Source organism: Schistocerca nitens, chromosome 3 (assembly GCF_023898315.1).
Source record: "Schistocerca nitens isolate TAMUIC-IGC-003100 chromosome 3, iqSchNite1.1, whole genome shotgun sequence".
NCBI lineage: Eukaryota > Metazoa > Arthropoda > Insecta > Orthoptera > Acrididae > Schistocerca > Schistocerca nitens.
This window is the reverse complement of record NC_064616.1, coordinates 862,227,506-862,250,679: the sequence shown is the minus strand read 5'-3', so window position 1 is coordinate 862,250,679 and position 23,174 is coordinate 862,227,506. Positions and strand designations below refer to the sequence as shown.

General features: G+C 41.5%; 1 protein-coding gene across 1 annotated transcript in view; it reads left to right on the top strand.

The window, feature by feature from the left end:
* Positions 1–23,174, top strand: part of LOC126248897 (protein zyg-11 homolog B-like) — a 228,465-nt gene that overhangs the window by 171,755 nt on the left and 33,536 nt on the right. Inside the window, exon 9 of the mRNA XM_049950367.1 lies at positions 21,984–22,140. Within this exon, the coding sequence (XP_049806324.1) occupies positions 21,984–22,140 (157 nt within the window). The remainder of the gene's footprint in view (positions 1–21,983; positions 22,141–23,174) is intronic.

The window sequence follows — 23,174 nt, the reverse complement described above, 5'->3', positions numbered from 1 at the left end:
ATTTCAAGTGTGTGTTTTGCCCTCTACTCAAAATGATAACATTATTAGGATCATTCAAGGATGGCTTAGGACTCCGGAAACCAAGAGTGTACCACATTACTTGCCAGTGTGGGAAATTGTATGTAGGCCAGACCATCTGGACAGTACAGAAGTGATGCAGTCAACATAAACACCAAACAGACAGCCGACCAAGTCTGCTGTGGCAGAGCACTGCATCTCACATGAACATGACATGAACTATGATGGCACAGAGCTGTTACAGCAGTCGAACACCTTCTGGGACTGTGTCCTCAAAAAGGCAGTGGAGATCCAGCTGCATGACAAGCTAATAAATAAAGACAGCAGTTTCCAGTTAAGCAAGGCCTGGGAGCTAGCCTTGAGTATGATTAAAACACAACGACAGTCTACATGGCAATGATGTCAGAACACCTGAAGAAGAAGACACGTTGTCACCATGGTGGCAGAGTTCCGCACGTGGCTGTGGCCATGGAATGTGTGCCGTCCATGACCTGCCGCAGGGTGCCGCACTACTTCCACCACCTGGTGCTGCGCTTCCCCTTCACTGGCCTCGGACTCCATGGAAGTGCAAAGATGGAGGTTGTGGGAGGAGAGGTAAAGATTATATAAATTTGACATCCATCAGAGGTCAATCAGACTCCAGGAACTCCTGAAGATGGCAAGAAGTCGGCTTGCCAAAATGTCGCGCCTGTTGGACGCTGCCACCTGGATGAATACCTGTGAAATTTTCAAGATTTCTGTGCACTGGGAAAACCTTAGATCGTATGATGCAGTCAGTTCATAGACACGCGTACTGTATTTGGACAACCATTGTCCTGTTGAAATATGGTACCACAATCCTGTCGCATGAGAGGTAACACATGGCATGGGATAACTGTAATGACCACTACCCTGTCAGATTTCCCTCATTCACTACCAACTGTGACCTGTTTGATATATTTATTTTTTATTGGTCCAGTTTTATCATGCAGCACAAATTGTACAATTCGTATTGGACAGGTCAAAATGAGAGTACAGTTAATATTTTAGTATTACCAAAGCAAGTGAAAGTAAGTAGATAGATTGATGAAGGTTTCTCGGGTCTCCAGCCAGGTGGTAGCGTTGATATCTCGCGACATTTTGGGAAGTGTCATCTTCTCCAGAAGATGGGTAGTATGACACTTCCCGAAACGTAGCGAGATATCAACGCTACCGCCTGCCTGGAGACCCGAGATACCTTCATCAATAGTTTACGCCGGGAAAGCCTACAGTCACAAGTAGGTAGATATTCATATAATCTAACAGGTTTTCAGAAATTACTGCAACCAGTCGCCTTTTATGTAGATGTATTTTATTTAACCATGACCGGTTTCGAGCTGCCTAGCAACTCATCATCAGATGGTGTATACATTTAGTGCTTTTTTGTACCCATTGTGTGGGTGGTTGAGTATCTGTGGCTAGACAGAAACGAGAACAAATAATCGCTACATGTGGTACAGTAACACGAAATATTTACAGCATAATTTATGTTTAACGTATAAGAGCAAATAATCACTACATGTGGTACAGTTACATGAAATATTTACAGTTTAATTTGTAAGTAACACCTCAAAACGTAAATTAAACTGTAAATATTTCATGTAACTGTACCACATGTAGTGATTATTTGCTCTTATACGTTAAACATAAATTATGCTGTAAATATTTCGTGTTACTGTACCACATGTAGCGATTATTTGTTCTCGTTTCTGTCTAGCCACAGATACTCAACCACCCACACAATGGGTACAAAAAAGCACTAAATGTATACACCATCTGATGATGAGTTGCTAGGCAGCTCGAAACCGGTCATGGTTAAATAAAATACATCTACATAAAAGGCGACTGGTTGCAGTAATTTCTGAAAACCTGTTCACACCACAGTCGCAGTGCTCCACATCCACAATGGATAAAAGTCTCATATAATCTAAGATTGTCAGCAAAATAGTAGGCAAATTAAAATTGTGTACCTCCTTGTACAATTCAGTTTCTAAGTAACATTTATTTTACATATTTAGAAATTCTTGCACAGAATTTAGTTTCATTTTGAATATTGGATACATGATACATAGCACAGGAATGATCAAGGAGGTTATTGATGCAGCAAGACATTAGCTCCAATGTCGACCGGTAGAATGGTGCTGTGTGGGCATACAGGCTCTCCAAGTAAGGTATTGTAGGGCTATCACATTGGACAGAGATTATGTTGGAAAATAGGGTTTTGTAGCCCAGAGAGTCAGGAATATTATGGTGTATTGGAATCCTGAATAAAACCAATCTGCTTTCAGGAAAAAAAAAGCATGTGTTACATTACTTATCGAGTAACCCTCGTAAATGAATAAGGGTGATACATTCAGTACATCAAGCAGAGTATTATGGAAGTTACAGAATTCCATTTTTCTAAGGACACAAATTAGTCTTAGAGCTCCTTTTTCCCATTCTAGAAATATTTGTTGTAAATTGAGTGTCCTCAGAAAAAAGATCCTATATCAGAGTAGGGAGTTGATCTGTGCAGAGTGTGTCTGCAGTACTGTTGTTCTGCTTGTAATAGACTTTAATACTCTTAGACCATAGCACACAGATGAGAGGTTTTTAGGCAAGTTACTTATATGGGTGTCCTTTTTTTAAGTCTTTCTGAACCCATGGATCCAAAAATTTTGTCACACTTACATTTCCTAGTTGATCGTTTTTTTTTAATCTTGCTTGAATAGACATTTGGTTAAATGGTGGAAATAAGTGAAAGTTGACACATTCAGATATTTTAATATTTACAATGAGTGTGTTTTGATTAACCACTCTGTAAGTCTTTTCATAGAACTTTCTGCTGTTGACTGCAATGTTTCTGGGCTAAATCCAGTTAGGAATATGCTAGCATAAACAGCAAATAGTGTAGTTTTTTTGGGTACTCATATATATACACTCCTGGAAATTGAAATAAGAACACCGTGAATTCATTGTCCCAGGAAGGGGAAACTTTATTGACACATTCCTGGGGTCAGATACATCACATGATCACACTGACAGAACCACAGGCACATAGACACAGGCAACAGAGCATGCACAATGTCGGCACTAGTACAGTGTATATCCAACTTTCGCAGCAATGCAGGCTGCTATTCTCCCATGGAGACAATCGTAGAGATGCTGGATGTAGTCCTGTGGAACGACTTGCCATGCCATTTCCACCTGGCGCCTCAGTTGGACCAGCGTTCGTGCTGGACGTTCAGACCGCGTGAGACGACGCTTCATCCAGTCCCAAACATGCTCAATGGGGGACAGATCCAGAGATCTTGCTGGCCAGGGTAGTTGACTTACACCTTCTAGAGCACGTTGGGTGGCACGGGATACATGCGGACGTGCATTGTCCTGTTGGAACAGCAAGTTCCCTTGCCGGTCTAGGAATGGTAGAACGATGGGTTCGATGAAGGTTTGGATGTACCGTGCACTATTCAGTGTCCCCCTCGACGATCACCAGTGGTGTACGGCCAGTGTAGGAGATCGCTCTCTACACCATGATGCCGGGTGTTGGCCCTGTGTGCCTCGGTCGTATGCAGTCCTGATTGTGGCGCTCACCTGCACGGCGCCAATCACGCATACGACCATCATTGGCACCAAGGCAGAAGCGACTCTCATCGCTGAAGACGACACGTCTCCATTCGTCCCTCCATTCACGCCTGTCGCGACACCACTGGAGGCGGGCTGCACGATGTTGGGGCGTGAGCGGAAGACGGCCTAACGGTGTGCGGGACCGTAGCCCAGCTTCATGGAGACGGTTGCGAATGGTCCTCGCCGATACCCCAGGAGCAACAGTGTCCCTAATTTGCTGGGAAGTGGCGGTGCGGTCCCCTACGGCACTTCGTAGGATCCTACGGTCTTGGCGTGCATCCGTGCGTCGCTGCGGTCCGGTCCCAGGTCGACGGGCACGTGCACCTTCCGCCGACCACTGGTGACAACATCGATGTACTGTGGAGACCTCACGCCCCACGTGTTGAGCAATTCGGCGGTACGTCCACCCGGCCTCCCGCATGCCCACTATACGCCCTCGCTCAAAGTCCGTCAACTGCACATGCGGTTCACGTCCACGCTGTCGCGGCATGCTACCAGTGTTAAAGACTGCGATGGAGCTCCGTATGCCACGGCAAACTGGCTGACACTGACGGCGGCGGTGCACAAATGCTGCGCAGCTAGCGCCATTCGACGGCCAACACCGCGGTTCCTGGTGTGTCCGCTGTGCCGTGCGTGTGATCATTGCTTGTACAGCCCTCTCGCAGTGTCCGGAGCAAGTATGGTGGGTCTGACACACCGGTGTCAATGTGTTCTTTTTTCCATTTCCAGGAGTGTACAACAAAGTCATCCACATAAATCAAGAAGAGTAATGGTTCTAGGCTTGAGCTGTGAGGTAGATGATATTTTATTGGTTGTTAGCTGGAAAAGAAAGAGTTGTTTCTCATTTTGTTCATAGTGTTGAAGTCATACTGAAGTGGTGCCTTCTGCCTGCAGTTTTTTTAGGTCTGAACATAGCCAGCAATGTGCTACACCTCTTATTCCTCATCTTTCTAATTTTTTGAGCAGAATTTTGTGGTTCAGGACATCAAAATCCTTTGAAAGGTGCAGGAAAATACCAGCAGCTAATTTATGTTGATAGAGGGATTTTAAAGTATAGTCTAAGAATTCAAATTTTGCTGTTTGTGTAACTTTTAAACTTCCTGAAGCCATGTTGTTGGATGGTGAGAGGAAATATTTCTTTATGAAACTTATAAGTCTCATAAAAAAGATTTTGTAAAATGTTTGAGAAGGTGTTTAAGGGTAATTTGATATTTTATCAGAAGAACCTTTTTTAGCAGTAGTGTAACGTTCGTTATTTTCAGAACCTCTGGAAAGACACCAATTTCTTGAGAGATTTTGAAAATTTTTACCAACAGGTTTTCTATGTGGTGAGCACATGGTTTTGTTATGAAGTCAGGTATTTCATCAACATCACTTAACATTTTATTGCTTAATGATTTAATTTTACTTATATTTTCATTAGGATTTGTTTTGTAAATGTATATAGAGGCATCCGAGATCACGAGCTTACTGTAGAAACATGGGGCTGGTCCATTACAGTTTACCTGAGTGAGATCTTCAGCTAGTGGAGTAAAGTGTTCATTGAATGTTTTCACTACTGATTTTGGGTCTGTGACTTTTGAGCCTTCTAGTGTTAATAATACATTCTTTCTTCTTGTCTGAGCTACAAGTTTCTTCCTTTATAGCTCTCCACATGGATATCATTTTGTTAGATGAGTTTCGTATCAAGTTGTCATTCCACATAATATTGTGCCTGTCTGACCTCTCTACCATAGAATCTTTTGCAGGTTGTAGAATAATCTGCAGATTCTTAGGTAAATGTATATTTTTTTACATCAGTGCTGCCAAAAATCTGTTTTCTCACTCTAAATTTTTATGCCTATAGTTGTCCATTGCTTATTGTCCTTAAGAGTTAATGTTTTTACTCCAGTAGGAAATACTACCTAAAATAGCAAAGAAACATATACTGAAAACTTATGCACGTGCTATCAACATTGTTCTGAATGGAAATGGTTTCCCAATTTTCCGTAGCCAGTGATAAATTAATAATTGTAATTTTATATGTGGAAAATTACTTTTTTTCAATTAATTTTGTGCACCTGCTACTGATGTCATACCTGATGGCTCCCAACACCGTGGTGCCAGAAGTAACACCACTGTGCCTCCCCAAAACAACGGAAGAGTGGGACCTCTCACCATGCTGCCGTCATACTCACCAGTAGTGGTCATCCAGAGTGCTGCAGAACTAGTATTCATCACTGAACACAATGTGACTCCTTTTATCAGTGCTTCATGCTTCCTGGGCTTGCACACTCTAAAAACAGTTGTTTGTCTTTTGAAGTTAATGACAACCTACACACGGTTCGGTAATTCTCTCATCTGGCTGCTGCTAGGCTCTGACAAGTGTTGTGTGATGACAGAGAATATTGCAGGAAGTCCATTACTTTTTCTCAGAAGCTAGGTGCAGATGTGAAGGTGTTACAATGTGCTCGGGACACAGTACAGCGATCCTCCCACGTGGAGGTCAGACATGGTTGACCAGGACTTTGATGATGAGTATGCCTTCTCTCACATTCTTATGCAGTCAAACATCAGGCCACAGTCACATCCAAATGCTTCACAAATCTAGATATTGCACAAATCAGCCAGCCGGCCAAATGGAGATCACCAATGAGAGGCCGCTTCAAACCCTGGCAGGTACTAATAATGCTGTATCACTCAATTACTTTGCATCTCTGTATCTTTCACTCATCATCTGATGCTGTGTCACTCTCTTATATATCCTATTAGGCCTGGTAACACCACTGCACCTGAACAACATTAATGCTCTCCAGTGACTGTTCTATCTCTCAAAGAGAATCACATCTCTAAATCATTTACTTACCTGCTGATGTTGTTAACGTGGAAAAAGGTACATTGTCGCCTGACCACGCCTTTGGGGTGCTCCACTTTCTTGTCAGGCATTGTAGATTGTTGCAGTCACTCAGTCCATTGATTATCATAATTATTAACGGTAAACACAAAATCTGATGATCGTATTATTTGAAAAGAATCTTATATCCTATGGAGAGCAGAGAGAAAAGAAAGGGATCAAAGGCACGGAAAGCCTGCCTGTAATGGCAAAGTTACGCATAGTCTGATAGCGAAGAATGAGCGCAAAGTGCTATATTATTCATCTTAATTGGTTATGGTTGGTGCTTTCTTAATTGTGTAGGATTGGTGTTTTTTAATTAATCAGCTATTTCCTCTCCCGCAGTAAATTTTTAAATCCTGGGTATTAAAAATTTTATTTGATGGCCTTCAGTGTTTTATTATACTTTTCTTGCACGAGTCCAAACTTTATACAGATTTTTTTTTAACTGCAGTAAATATATAAAACACGCAGGACAGCCAAGCATAGTTTGACATGTTAATTATTAGAACTAAAGAGCAATAGCACATGTGTGGGCTGAGTTGCAACCCTTGAAGAATAACATTGTGGAGGAGCATTGAACATTATGCATCATTGTATGCCAGTGGGTAACCCAACATGAAAGTCTGTTGGAGGATGTCATAGGACCAGTATATGGAATATGAAAGTCCATAAATGGTCAACCCTTGCTAATGTCAGTTTTCATATTGTGGAATTGCAACCTCTACAAGGCATAAGATTACTATAAAAATTAGTGGAAATGAAGCGTGATACCTTTTTGACATAAACATCTCATTCGTGTGGATGTAAGAAAATGTATATCAGAGAAGAAGTTGGAAACATTCTGGAGCACTGCTACAAGTTTGCCATTGTTTAACCTAACAAGTTGCCATAATTTACTATATCATGGACTGTTCATATATAATTGTTTGACTTCAGAGCTCAACAGTAAAGACAGTGGCATTTCAGTTGACAACAAATCATTTGATTCATGAAGTCTAATTCATTTTGGACAAAAATGATGACTGCACACTTCAGACACTGTAAAGGCAAACATTACCACAAAGAATATTTATCCACCTCCATTCGTGGAATAGTATTCTACAGTGACACTGGGTATCATAGGTGAACCTGGCTGCTCCCATCAACAATGACTACACCAAGGAAACTGTAGAATGGAAAGTGGTACTCTTCCTTCAGCTCATTCATATATAACATTGTGGCCAAAGTTGTTAATATACATTAGAACCAGGATGTTTGACACAGAGGTACCTGACTTGAATTTCCACGTACAGTAATAAAAACATAGTTCATAAACTTGTCATATTTGGGATTCCTGCACCATATTTCTAATATTGACCAAACTGCTTTCACAAACTTGGAAATTTAACGCTGTCAAAAAATGGAAAATCCATGCTGGAATGTAACAACATTCTTATTCTAAACATATTATTATCTGGTATTCCCCATTGCATTTTTCTTTTTGTATATGAAGGCTAATCTCAGGAACTACTGCACAGCAAGAGAGGCTGGTCACAGTTCACGAATAGCAGAAGGAACTTTTGGCCACACTCAGCCATCGTAGGCTACTGTTTGGAAATATTTTAGACCTTATAGCTACAAACAGGCCTCACCATATCTTCAGGGTCTGTTATAGAGACAGGGATTATTGATCATGGTGTCATCATAGCAGCAATGTTTAATAAACTTAGTGAATCCACCAAGAATGCTAGGAGAGTATTTTTGCTTGAAAGAGCAGATAAACAGTTGTTAGCATCCCACTTATTTGTTATACAGTGAATGGACAAAGAGGAATTTTGGGCAAAATTTAAAGTAGTTGTAAATCATACTCCGGATAAGTCTGTGCCAAGTAAGTGGATTAATGATGGAAAAGACCAACTGAGATTTAATAATAAAATTCTGAAAAGATGAGGAAACAGACAGTTGCACTATCAGTTCAAAAAAGAATGCACAAATGACAATAGGCGAAAGTGGAAGCATAAGCATATGACAACTACCACCATCATACCTTAACAAAAGATATTGCCAAAAAACCTGAGAAAATTCTGGTCCTATTTAAAATTGCTGTGCAGGTTGAAGGCTTCTATCCAGTGACTCGTTGACCAGTCTCGGGTGGCAGCACAAGACAGTAAAAGGAAAGCTGAAGTTTTGAATTTTGCTTTTAAGAAATCATTCACGCAAGAGGTTTGTACAAACATATAGTTGTCTTACTATCACACTGACTCATGTACGGAGCACATAGTAATAAGCATCCCTGACATAGAGAAACAACTGAAAGATTTGAAAACAAATAATTCACCAGGTCCAGATGGAATCACAGCTTGGTTATACAGAGAGTGCTGTACAACATTGGCCCTTACTTAACTTTCATTTATCGCAAGTCTCTCGGCCATGCAAAGTTCCAAGTGAATGGAAAAAAGTGCAGGTAACTCTTGTATATTAGAAGGTTGAAAGAATGGACACACAAAATTGCAGAACTCTATCCTTAATGTGAATTTGCTGCAGAATTCTTTAACAAATTCTCAGTTCAAAAATAATTAATTTCCTTGAGACAGAAAAACTTCCATTTACAAACCAACACAGGTATAGAAAGCATCACTCGTGCAAAAATGAGCTTACCTTTTTCTTGTTTGATATCGAGGAAAGCATGGATGAAAGGCTCCATAGTCATAGATTTCCGGACATGGCGCCACACTTTAGACTGCTAAGGAAGGTCCAAACATACATAACAGTTTCCCAGATATGTGTGTGACTTGAAGGCGTCATAAGTAATAGAACCCAGAATGTTGTGCTCGATGGTGAGTGTTCATTAGAGACAAGGGTATTGTCAGGAATGGTCAGTATTCGGGGATATGAAAGGAATGATCATTCAAAGCCAAAAGGTCTAGTAAACATGGGCTCTAAAATGCATCCCCTTAAGAGCTATATACACTTATTCATCTTTGCTACTGTGATACAACTGTTCTACTGAACAAGTGCTTATAGCTCTTAAGGAATGCATTTTAGATCCTATGTTTACTATACAATTTTTTTCTTATTTTGGTCCATACTACCTCCTCCCAAAGAAAAGAGCTTGCACTAATATAAATTTGTTTCACAGTATTGAAGATGTAGTAGTCCTCATAGCTCTTGAGGTTTGCATTTTAGAGCTCATATTTACTAAGGATCTTTTGCTTCTAGTATCATGTTTTTCCTCGAATGATCATTTCTGTCCTATTCCCGAATATTGATCATTCTTCCTGTGATACCCTGCCGTTATGTAGACAGGAGTGACACCACCAGCAGTCAACCAATGGTGTAAACGCCCAGAAGATGACCCGTACGTCGGGTTGAAACCAGTTGGCGGTATAATAATAATAATAATAATAATAATAATAATAATAATAAATGCGATTAAGACTGTTTATGAATTATTGATTAATCATACTAATCGCTGCTTCTCTCCACAACCATGTTGTCCAAAAATCTACTTATATCTTTTTTTGTGTGAACTATTAAGCCAGACAGTGCACACTACTCTGCTGCTGAGTATACCAATCCAAATGTTGACACCCAGAGAGAATGTGCTGACAATCCCCAACGAGAGCCACATAGTTTATGGAGAACATTGTTTTTGGTTTCGAGCTTAGCAGGTGTTCATGTCAAGTGCTCCTTGAAAGAAAGTGTCCTATTTAACATGGTCCCAAGGTATTTTGGATGCTTATTATGATGAAGTTTGTCACCCTCAAAACAGACATTGAGGGCTCTGTGTGCCAATCTATTGGACAGATGAAAACATGAAACTCTGTTTTATTTGAATGTGGCTGTAACCTCCATTTACAGAAATAGTGGCTTAAGATGTCATGATCAGAATTAGGATTTGTTTCAGAGGTTTTGTGTTGGGTAGCTATTGGCCAGTCATCTGCATAGCCAAACTCTCTGTACTGTGTAGGAGGAATATCAGATATGTAAAAATTAAACATGAGAGGAGCAAGGACGGATCCTTGTGGTAAGCCATTATTCAATACTTTTGGGCGGCTAGTGTCTTTTTCTGTAGTTACTGTAAATGTTCTTTCAGCTAAGATGATGTCTATTAGTTTTGTTGTCTGTTTGCATGGGACAAGTTGTAATAATTTATAAAGCAGTCCATGCGTTCAAACCATGTCACACACTGCACTTAAATCAATGAAAGCAACTAATGTTTTCTGCTTCATTTGGTATCCTGCTTCAATAAATGTTGTTAAGGATAAGACTTAATGAGCGCAGTTCCATCCTGGTCAGAATCCAGCTTACTCATTAGGAAGGTTCGGAAAGATTATTAGACTAATCCAATTATATAGGATTCTTTCAAGGAACTTATAAGTAGTGCTCAATAGTGCTATTGGTTGATAGTTCTCTGGCTGGTCTGATGCTTTGCTCGGCTTTAGTATTGTTATGATTTCTGAATGCTCCATTTTTTGTGGAACTGAACAAGATATCATAATGTTAGAGAAGAAATCCGCCAGTCATATTTTTGCACGTTTCCCACTATGTGGAAGAAATTCTGGGTGAATTATGTCATTTCCCAATGCTTTTTCAGGCTTTTGAGTTTTAAGAGCAGCAGAAATTTAAAATATAGAGAAAGTTTGTGAGAAATCAGGTTGTTCATTAGTGTTCTTTTTGAGCAATGTAAGTTTGCATCTGATGTATCTTGTATGAGTTTTATTCCTTGATGCTCTTGATGTGTACAGATGCAGTCCTAGTTGCTGATATGTGGGTGCTGTTTCGTACTTTAATTCTGTTTCCATCTAACTTTCATAGTAATGACCATAATTTTGTACTTGATGTTTGGAAACTGAGTGACTTAACAGTCTCTGTCCACCTAATACATCTGGCTGTATTGAAGTTATGAAGTAGGTTATCTGCTATTTCTGGGTCCTCACTTTGTAGTTCATCATATGGTTTCTCGGTAGTTTCGTTCCAATCTGGAATATATTGCTTCCAGTAGCCCCTAGGGGTTGCCTTCTTTGCTGCACTTTTCGTAGCTCCAACAAGCCTCACAGGTGTTTCTTTTTTGGGGGGGGGGAAGGGGGGGGCAGGGCAGGGGATGTGACCGAGACATTTTCCCAGATTTTTAGCAAATACACTCCTGGAAATGGAAAAAAGAACACATTGACACCGGTGTGTCAGACCCACCATACTTGCTCCGGACACTGCGAGAGGGCTGTACAAGCAATGATCACACGCACGGCACAGCGGACACACCAGGAACCGCGGTGTTGGCCGTCGAATGGCGCTAGCTGCGCAGCATTTGTGCACCGCCGCCGTCAGTGTCAGCCAGTTTGCCGTGGCATACGGAGCTCCATCGCAGTCTTTAACACTGGTAGCATGCCGCGACAGCGTGGACGTGAACCGTATGTGCAGTTGACGGACTTTGAGCGAGGGCATATAGTGGGCATGCGGGAGGCCGGGTGGACGTACCGCCGAATTGCTCAACACGTGGGGCGTGAGGTCTCCACAGTACATCGATGTTGTCGCCAGTGGTCGGCGGAAGGTGCACGTGCCCGTCGACCTGGGACCGGACCACAGCGACGCACGGATGCACGCCAAGACCGTAGGATCCTACGCAGTGCCGTAGGGGACCGCACCGCCACTTCCCAGCAAATTAGGGACACTGTTGCTCCTGGGGTATCGGCGAGGACCATTCGCAACCGTCTCCATGAAGCTGGGCTACGGTCCCGCACACCGTTAGGCCGTCTTCCGCTCACGCCCCAACATCGTGCAGCCCGCCTCCAGTGGTGTCGCGACAGGCGTGAATGGAGAGACGAATGGAGACGTGTCGTCTTCAGCGATGAGAGTCGCTTCTGCCTTGGTGCCAATGATGGTCGTATGCGTGTTTGGCGCCGTGCAGGTGAGCGCCACAATCAGGACTGCATACGACCGAGGCACACAGGGCCAACACCCGGCATCATGGTGTGGGGAGCGATCTCCTACACTGGCCGTACACCACTGGTGATCGTCGAGGGGGCACTGAATAGTGCACGGTACATCCAAACCGCCATCGAACCCATCGTTCTACCATTCCTAGACCGGCAAGGGAACTTGCTGTTCCAACAGGACAATGCACGTCCGCATGTATCCCGTGCCACCCAACGTGCTCTAGAAGGTGTACGTCAACTACCCTGGCCAGCAAGATCTCCGGATCTGTCCCCCATTGAGCATGTTTGGGACTGGATGAAGCGTCATCTTACGCGGTCTGCACGTCCATCACGAACGCTGGTCCAACTGAGGCGCCAGGTGGAAATGGCATGGCAAGCCGTTCCACAGGACTACATCCAGCATCTCTACGATCGTCTCCATGGGAGAATAGCAGCCTGCATTGCTGCGAAAGGTGGATATACACTGTACTAGTGCCGACATTGTGCATGCTCTGTTGCCTGTGTCTATGTGCCTGTGGTTCTGTCAGTGTGATCATGTGATGTATCTGACCCCAGGAATGTGTCAATAAAGTTTCCCCTTCCTGGGACAATGAATTCACGGTGTTCTTATTTCAATTTCCAGGAGTGTACATCCCATTTTGCTTTTTCTGAAGTTCCATCTAGTTTGTGGAAAGGATGAGATGAGTAGGATATTTGTCCCTATTTCTATTAAGATTGGACGGTGTTGGCTGTGTGGGAAGTCTTGTAATATGAACCACAAACTTTGGAGAGGTAATTTATTTTCATAAGTAGTTACAAAGCATAGCTTGGGATTATATTCCAGTCTCCAAGCTGTCAATACAGATGTTCCTTTATACTTTGCATCAAACACCAAATATAAGCTATTGTCTTCTTACGAATTTACAACAGCTTCACCATTTTCGTCACTTTTCTTATGCTTCCATCGGGTATGGTGACTATTAACATCTACGAGGTATATGGCAGGGTATTGTGATACTGGGATTGTGGGGGCCATGGGTTAGTTATCCTATTTTTACTGTAACTTCGTGGATGTCATTGAAATCAGATACACAGCATAGATCTGCATTCTTGATTGACGATTGTATGAATGTTCCCACTCAATAAGCAAGGTGGTATGTTGCTCCTAGTAATTCAAAGCAAGGAATTATTCCTATCTGATTCATTTGCTCTTCATGTTCAGTATGTTTCCTGAACAGCAGCAACATTAATGTTATATTCTGATAAAATCTTCTGTAAGACTTGGCATTTTGATTTAATTATGCCTTCATTGTTGACGTGACATATCTTAATAACAAGTCCAAGGTTTATAGCTGGAGGGTCCTGAGAAGAACCATGTGAGTCCATGTCTTGTAACAAATTCATTTTAGTCAGGAGATCTCAGAGATTATCTGGCTGCCTCTACTTCTTCGCTTTAGATATTTCCTTTGAAGTGACTGTTCTTTTGCACCATCAAGAGGACACGTGCAACTTAGGGTATGTCACTGATGCAAACAGTCATTGTCCCTCAAGAGAAGAGAAATTAGGGCTTGTAGGGAGGCTTATAGGCATTAATTATTCCCTTGTTCTATTTGTGAGTGGAACAGGAAAGGAAATGTGTAGTAGTGATACAAGGTACCCTCCACCACGCACCATACTGTTGCTTGAAGAGTATGTATGTAGATGTAGATGTAGATTTAGATTTTGATATGGTTTCCATCAATAGACTGATCATGCTGGAGGTTTCTGCATGTAATTTATTATGCTTTGCCATGCAAATTGTCCAACCATAGATACGTAGTGCTACCCATGTGATGGTGTGGTGGGTTGCTGGTACCAATATAATAGATTGCCTTTTGGTGCTGTGAATGCTCCCACAATGTTTCAAAAGATACCTAAAGCATTTAAAGCAAGGGTATCCCAAGCTTCAAACCATGTAAGTGACATAATAGTTGCTGCGTCTGTGTGGGAGCAACACTTCTGCACTTTAAAAGAGCTTTAGACTTATAGTTTATGTTCTACATCTACATTGATACTCCACAAGCCAACGTATGGTGCGTGGTGAAGGGTACCCTGTACTACTACTTGTCATTTCCCCTCCTGTTCCACTCACAAAACTGAGCGAGGGAAAAACAACTTCTGTACACCTCTGTATGAGCCCTAATTTCTTGTATCTTATCTTCATGGTCCTTACCTGCTATGTATGTTGGCGGCAGTAGAATCATTCTGCAGCCAGCTTCTAAATTTTCTCAATAGTGTTTCTCAAAAAGAACGCCACCTTCCCTCCAGGGATTCCCATTTGAGTTCCCAAAGCATCTCTGTAACACTTACGTGTTGTTTGAACCTACCTGTAACAAATCTAGCAGCCCACCTCTGAATTGCTTCTATGTCTTCCTTCAATCTGATCCGATACAGATCCAGAACACTCTAGCTGTACTCAAGACTAGGTCGCACCAATGTCCTACACGTGATCTCCTTTACTGGTGAACAACCCTTTCCTAAAATTCTCCCAATAAACCAAAGTCGACCATTCGTCTTCTGTACTGCAGTTCTCACGTGCTCGTCCCATTTCGTATCACTTTGCAACGTTACCCCCTGATATTTGAATGACTTGACTGTGTCAAGCAGGACACTAGTAATACTGTATCTGAACATTACAGGTTTGTTCTCCCTATTCATCCACATTACATTTTTCCACATTTAGGGCTCGCTGCCATTCATCACACCAACTAAAAACTTTGTCTAATTCGTCTTGTATCTTCCTACAACTTGGACACCTTTCCGTACACCATGTCATCATCAGCAAAAAACTGCAGATTGGTGGTCACCCTGTTAGCCATATCACACATGTATTAGAGAACAACAGCAGTCCTATCACCCTTCCCTGTGTTACTCCTAATGATACTCATGTCTCTCTGATGAACACTTGCCATCAAAGACGACATACTGGGTTCTATTATTTAAGAAGTCTTTGAGTTACTCACATATCTGTGAACTTATTTCATATGCTCATATCTTCGTTAACAGCCTGCAGTGGAGCACGGTGTCAAATGCTTTCCGAAAATCTAGAAATATGGAATCTGTCTGTTGTTGTTCATCCGTGGGACTCAGTATATCCTGTGAGAAAATGACGAGCTGAGTTTCGCACAAGCAATGCTTTCTAAAACCAAGCTGATTAATGAACATAATCTTCTTAGCCTCAAGAAAGTTCATTATATTCCAACTGAGAATATATTCAAGGATTCTGCAGCAAACAGAATTTAGGGATCCTGGTCTGTAATTTTGTGGGTCTCTTATTTTACCTTTCTTATATACTGAAGTCACCTGCACTTTTTTCCAAACACTTGGGACTTTCTGCTGGGTGAGATATTCATGATAAATGCAATCTATGTAAGAGAGCAGTGCCATAGAGTACTCTTTGTAGAATCAAATTGGGATTCCAGCCGGACCTGGTGATTTATTTGTTTTCAAACCTTTCAGTTGTTTCTCTACGCCAGGTAGTCTTATTTCTGTATCATCCATAAGGGAGTCTGTCCAATGGTCAAATGACAGTATGTTTGTATGGTTCTTCTATGTGAACAATTTCTTAAACGTGAAATTTAAAACTTCTGCTTTCATATTGTTATCTTCAACTGCCACACCAGACTGGTCGAAAAGGGACTGAGTGGAAGACTTAGACCTGCTTAACAATTTTACGTATGACCAGAATTTTCTTGGGTTCTCTGCCAAATCTTTTGCTAAGGTGTGATAGTGGTAGTTTCATATGCTTTGAACATAAATCTTTTCATAGACACATGAATCTCTACTAACCTTTGCGTCTCGTAATTTGTATGTCCCCTTTTGAACCTAGGATGCAACAGCCTCTGATTCCTCAGCATTTGCCAAATTTCGTTACTAAACCATGGTGGGTCTTTACCATCCTTTATCCACTTACTAGGCATGTAACTTTCCAGACCACGATTTACAACCTGCTTAAACAAACCACAATTCCTCTACATCACTGTCTAAGTGAGATGTTAATAACTGCTTATCTGTTCTGTCTATCAGAAACATTCTCCTAGCATTCTTGACTGATTTATTAACTTTTGTAATGATAATTGCTATTATGACATCATGATCGCTAATCCCTATTTCTGTACTGACATTGTTGATAAGGTCCAACCTATTTGTAGCTACAATGTCTAAAATATTTCCATTGCATGTGGGCTGCCAAGCTAGCTGCTCAAGACAATTTTCAGAAAATGTGTTCAAAAGGATTTCGCATGACTGTCTATTTGTACCCCCTGCAATGAATCCCTGGACATATCAATCTATGCTGGCCGCTGTGGCTGAGCAGTTCTAGGCGCTTCAATCTGGAACTGCAGTGCTGCTACGGTCACAGGTTCGAATCCTGCCTCAGGCATGGATGTGTGTGTTGTCCATAGGTTAGTTAGGTTTAAGTAGTTCTAAGTCTAGAGAACTGATGACCTCAGATGTTAAGTACCATAGTACTTCGAGCCATTTGAACCATACCAGTCTATACTCAGCAAGTTAAAGTCGCCGCCAACTAGTGTTGCATGATCTGTGTATTTATCTGTGATTGAGCATAGACTTTTCTTGAATAATTATAGAACTGTCACAGTGGAATCAGTTGGTGAGTAAAAACTTCTAAAAATTACTTAATTTCACCTACACCTGTTATACGCAAGCAGATGACTTCACTGTCACACTCAATTCAACCTCACTAGAGACAATATTTTTGTCAACTGCAATGAACATTCTCCCTCCTATGGTCTATGATCTGTCTTTCCGATATATGTTCCACAACTCACTAAATATCTCAGAACTTTCCACTTTGGGTTTCAGCCAGCTCTCGGTCCCAAGAATAATTTGAGAGTGAGAACTTTTCTGGGGGGCAGTAAATTCGAGAACTTTACCATGAATACTTCAACAGTTTACTAGTAAAATTGTGACAGTCAAAGAGTGTCTATTCAAGAATGTAAATTAAGTAAAAGTAGTTTTTTCCAGCAAGTGTTCCATACCTTGATCACATACTGAGCAAAGATGGTAACAGGCCGACAATAAAGCAACTGACAGACTCCCTGGGCCCAAAGGTTTGAAGAATCTGGTATCATTCTTAGGCAAGATAATTTATTATGAAAAATTTATACCAAATGTTGTGTGGATATCTTAACCCCTCAATTAGCTACGGTAAAAGGAAGTCAAATTTCAGTGTATGCCACTTGTCAGGCAATGCTTTTGTTTGATATCTGCTCCACACGTGGCCACATTTATGCCAGGCAGATGTGTCACCCTGGCAAAAGGTGCTTTGTGAAATAGAATAGGTCCACAGTGGCATGAACAACCAATTAGATACACATCTAAAACACTAACAGTGGCATGGATGAATTATAACCAAATAGAAGCAGAAGTACTGGATATTACTTAGTCCCAAGAAATTCCAAATTCTCGTATGTGGAACAGAGTTCCATCTGATCATGGATCACATGGTACACACATCAAAAAAAGTTTTGCGTCACCTCAGTTCGAAGAGTTCCGGAACCTGTTAAGAAAATTGGAAGGTAGATCAACATAAACATCATTTCCACCATTTTATTGCTTATGAAAACCATACATTGCATGTAGTACCACCTTACAGTGAGACCTTCAGAGGTGGTGGTCCAGATTGCTGTACATGCCAGTACCTCTAATACCCAGTAGCATGTCCTCTTGCATTGATGTATGTCTGTATTCGTCGTGGCATACTATCCACAGGTTCATCAAGGCACTGTTGGTTCAGATTGTCCCACTCCTCAGTGGCGATTCGGCGTAGATCCCTCAGAGTGGTTAGTGTCACATCATACATAAACAGCCCTTTTCAATCTATCCCAGGGATGTCCGATAGGGTTCATGTCTGAAGAACATACTGGCCACTCTAGTCGAGCGATGTCGTTTGGGGCCATGAAGTGTCGTCAGTGAAGACGAATGCCTCGCCAAGATGCTGCTGATATGGTTGCACTATCAGTCAGAGAACGGCATTCACGTATCGTACAGCCTTCCATGACCACCAGCAGCATACGTCAGCCACACATGATGCCACCCCAAAACAGCAGGGAACCTCCACCTTGCTGCACTTGCTGAACAATGTGTCTAAGGCGTTCAGCCTCACCGGGTTGCCTCCAAACCCGTTTCCGATGATTGTCTGGTTGAAGGCATATGCGACACTCATCAGTGAATAGAATGTGATGCCAATCCTGAGTGGTCCATTCGGCATGTTATTGGGCCCATCTGCACCGCGCTGCACAGTGTCATGGTTGCAAAGGTGGATCTCACCATGGAAATCGGGAGTGATGTTGCTCATCATGCAGCTTATTGCGCACAGTCCTGTGGCTGCATGAAAAGCATTATTCAACATGGTGGCGTTGCTGTCAGGGTTCCTCTGAGCCGCAATCCGTAGGTAACAGTCATCCACTGCAGTAGTAGCCCTTGGATGGCCTGAGCGAGGCATGTCTTCGACAGTTGCTGTCTCTCTGTATCTTGTCCATGTCCAAACAACATCGCTTTGGTCCACTCCGAGATGCCTGGACACTTCCCTTGTTGAGAGCCCTTCCTGGCACAAAATAACAAGCGGATGCAATCGAACCATGGTAATGACCATCGAAGCATTGTTGAACTACAGACAACCCGAGCCATGTGCCTCCTTCCTGGTGGAATGACTGGAACTGATAGGCTGTCGGACCCCCCTCCGTCTAATAGGCGCTACTCGTGCATGGTTGTTTACATCTTTGGGCAGGTTTAGTGGTATCTCTGAACAGTCAAAGGGACTCTGTCTGTGATACAGTATTCTCAGTCAACGTCCATCATTAGGAGCTCTGGGAACCAGGGTGATGCAAAACATTTTTTGATGTGTGTATTAATTTTGCTCTTTAGTACCCAAGAGAATCATTCAGGTAAGATGGCATGATGATTACAGTAGTGGCTGCTGTTTGTGGGCATCTACCATTATGAGATAAATTGAGATACGTTGCCTCATATATGCACACTGCATCTGCTGCCGCAAGTGGAAATATTATGAGACAATGCCAAGCTGAGAGAGAGATGTGGACACACCTACATAATTGTCCAAGTTGATGGAATAATAAAGAACTGTTGTCTTTATACTGATTCTCTCCCTGCAGACACACACAACATCCTTCCATCTCCCTCACCATCATGTGAACTCAGGACACTCCAGGTGGGAGTTGAACACACTCTGATAAACACTGAGATGGTTCTCACCACCCAGTAGTCGTCATCATACCCCAGACCCGCTACACTACCTGGTCTAAGGATACAGCTGCGTGCTGAGCGTATATGAGCACATGCCTTTCACTCACCACTAGATCTGGCACTACATTGTGACATAGCTAGCCACCACATTTCATGAGCCACATAATAGGCTACATGTCTGTTTTCTCACTCTCGTTGGGTGCCGACCACTTGAAGGAAATCTTCAAGAAAAGCTTCACTGTGCCTGCACTGTATTTATGCCTTAATAAAAACATTATGGGCATGCTGGACATATTTCCCATAATGACCAAAGAGGTGGCTAGACTCGCATACCAGGCCTGACGTTCCATAAAATAGTGTGTTACATGCATCTCAGTTGGATGGAGCACCTAGCCAAAACTACAGAACTAGCAGAAGGACCTATTTCTTGTGATGCACCTCAAATGTAACATCAATTTGGGGATCCTTCTGCTGACCGCAGAAGAGATAGAGTGATGGATTGTGGTCGTGTCCACATTGCCACGTAAGTGCCATAGCCTGGCACTAAACTAGGCAGGTTACTGCCACAAACCACATCGCATGTGGAAACCAAAATTGATGGAAAGTCAGCAGACAAAAACACAGTAGAGAGTGGATTTTGTGACTACAAGTAATGTTAGTCAAAATTATTACCAGTGGATGAAAGCAAGAATTGCCTTAAAAGAGAGGTAATGACCATCCATATGTGATGTCTTTGCTGCAACCCATATGCTTATGGCTGCCAAAAGCAGAACTCTGAGTTGTACAGATAATAATGATACCACTCTCTGACTCCATCTCACTATCACTGGAGTGGTGGGATCTTAAACTTATCCATTTAGTATCATAAGGAGGTCATTTACTACTGCTGTTACCTTTGAGAAAGTAACTCATATTTACACTGATATATTGGTGCTCCTTGTGTAAGTTAAAGTTTATTAATTGTAGTGATCAAAGATGTATTATTGGCAAACATGTAAGATGTCAGTTGCTGTGGGGTACTTCCACAGTTAGAAAGTTCTCTTGATTGCTCTACATTTCATTTATAATGATGATGACCTCTGGATGTCCCAGTAGTGTGTCATTATGAATGACTTTTCAGTTGTTACTAGGGGGAATACAATCTTTAAAAGATGATGCACAAACTACAGTTTCCTGTTGATAACAATTTGCCTAACTTGGAGACAAATGGAGTAAAAATTTCATATGTTTTCCAGTATTCAACTGTGGGATTCATGAATTCGTGTAGGACATTTTGTAGTAATTTATAATGTAAAGTTTCACACGTCCTTAATTCAAGCATTTCAGAACTAAAAAGTCAAACAGATAAAAATTTCTGGCCTATTAATATACAGGGTGATTCAAAAAGAATACCACATCTTTAAAAATGTGTATTTAGTGAAAGAAACATAATATAACCTTCTGTTATACATCATTACAAAGAGTATTTAAAAAGGTTTTTTTTCACTCAAAAACAAGTTCAGAGATGTTTAATATGGCCCCCTCCAGACACTCGAGCAATATCAACCCGATACTCCAACTCGTTCCACACTCTCTGTAGCATATCAGGCGTAACAGTTTGGATAGCTGCTGTTATTTCTCGTTTCAAATCATCAATGGTGGCTGGGAGAGGTGGCCGAAACACCATATCGCAGGGGGTAAGATCAGGGCTTCTTGGAGGCCAGTGATGAAGTGCTCTGTCACGGGCTGCCTGGCAGCCGATCCATCGCCTCGGGTAGTTGACGTTCAGGTAGTTACGGACAGATAAGTGCCAATGTGGTGGTGCTCCATCCTGCTGAAATATGAATTGTTGTGCTTCTTGTTCGAGCTGATGGAACAGCCAATTCTCTAACATCTCCAGATACTGTAATCCAGTTACAGTAGCACCTTCGAAGAAAAAGGGACCAAAAACTTTATTGGCTGAAATGGCACAGAAAACGTTCACCTTAGGTGAACAAATGTACAACTAAATGAAACTTGATAGCTCCCTTAATTCGCCGACAGATAGTGCTTAGCTCTGCCTTTTGTCGTTGCAGAGTTTTAAATTCCTAAAGTTGTGGTATTCTTTTTGAATCACCCTGTGCTTTAATGTCTCTCATCTTAAAGGCCAACTGCTCTTTCAAATTTGGGTAGAGTATTTGTCAAATGCTTATCAAAAGCTTTTGAGGCTGTATGGGGCTGTCATAGAAACAAGACGTGTAGTTCCATAGGACATCTTGATTTGTAATTGTTAATATACTTACCAGGGATCAAATTTAGATTGATGATGATCAGATTGTCTGTTTCAGCTTCAGAAGAATACTTTATTGACACTGTGTAGTGACAGAATTCTACAAGATGTGTCATTTGACAAGTACCGCTGTGCACGCCTTGTTATGAACTCTCTCTGTACTTTCTATGATGCCTCCATGAACAGAATGAGTGTTGCAATATGCAGCATTTTAGGTAAGTAAAACAACAGAATTCTAAATATCTCAGAATAGACAAAGATAATTTATGTCACATAAAGATATCACACTAGTACATACAGAGTATAATACTATGAAACTAAAGAACCATGAAATTAATTTTGTTTCTCTGCAGTAATTTCATTTTTTACTTACATGTCCCATTATTGTTCATATATTATGGTAAAATCTGAAGCCATAATTTTATGCCTTTACATAGTTGGACCTTGCAATTTTTTTTTTTTTTTTTTTTTTTTTTTTTTGTAATCATGGTAATTTTGTCATTGTACACATTGATATGTCCTCACTGTAGATGTGATTTACTCTTCACAGCACTTTTGATGGTGAAGGAGGCTGTCCTCAGTTCACAGTCAGGGCATATGCTAGTGGGACGAACATTCATCACTCACTCACCTGTGCTCGTCAGCATTCCACTTGTGCCAGGTTACTCACATGTGCTGCTGCTATTCTAGTGGTGCCCCTCCTACAGTCTTCAGTTTATTAGTGGACAGTGGCTGATTATTAACAACAAAAATACCTAGGGTGCTGTTTAAATCCACTATTTAACAAAAATTTCTGAGTAAATAACAATTGCTCTCAATACATGAAAACAATCAGCTTGTCTAATTTTGTCAACTCACACAAGTTGGAGCATCCAGACAAAGCTCAACAGTGACTGGTATTTGCATACTCACTTTGCTCCACCACTCAGATAGTCATATGTATTGTAATGTCTTATGATGCACAAGTACAAAAGATGTTCTACAACGTATAAATCTTTGTCTGCTGTTACAGCAAATTAAGGAGCTTGTGCAAGTGTCCCTTTCCCTAATATGCTATGCAAAAGTCAATGACTACATGAGCCTAATCAGATGAAAAAAATTAAGGCAATTGCTTCTAAAATAATAACTGATTAATGGGGAAAGTGTACAATAAGTTCCTTCAAAAATAACTTACTCCATCTACTTTTTATGAAAATTGTAAATGATCGTTATAAAACAGTGCAAATTACACATGAAAAAGACAGTAAGA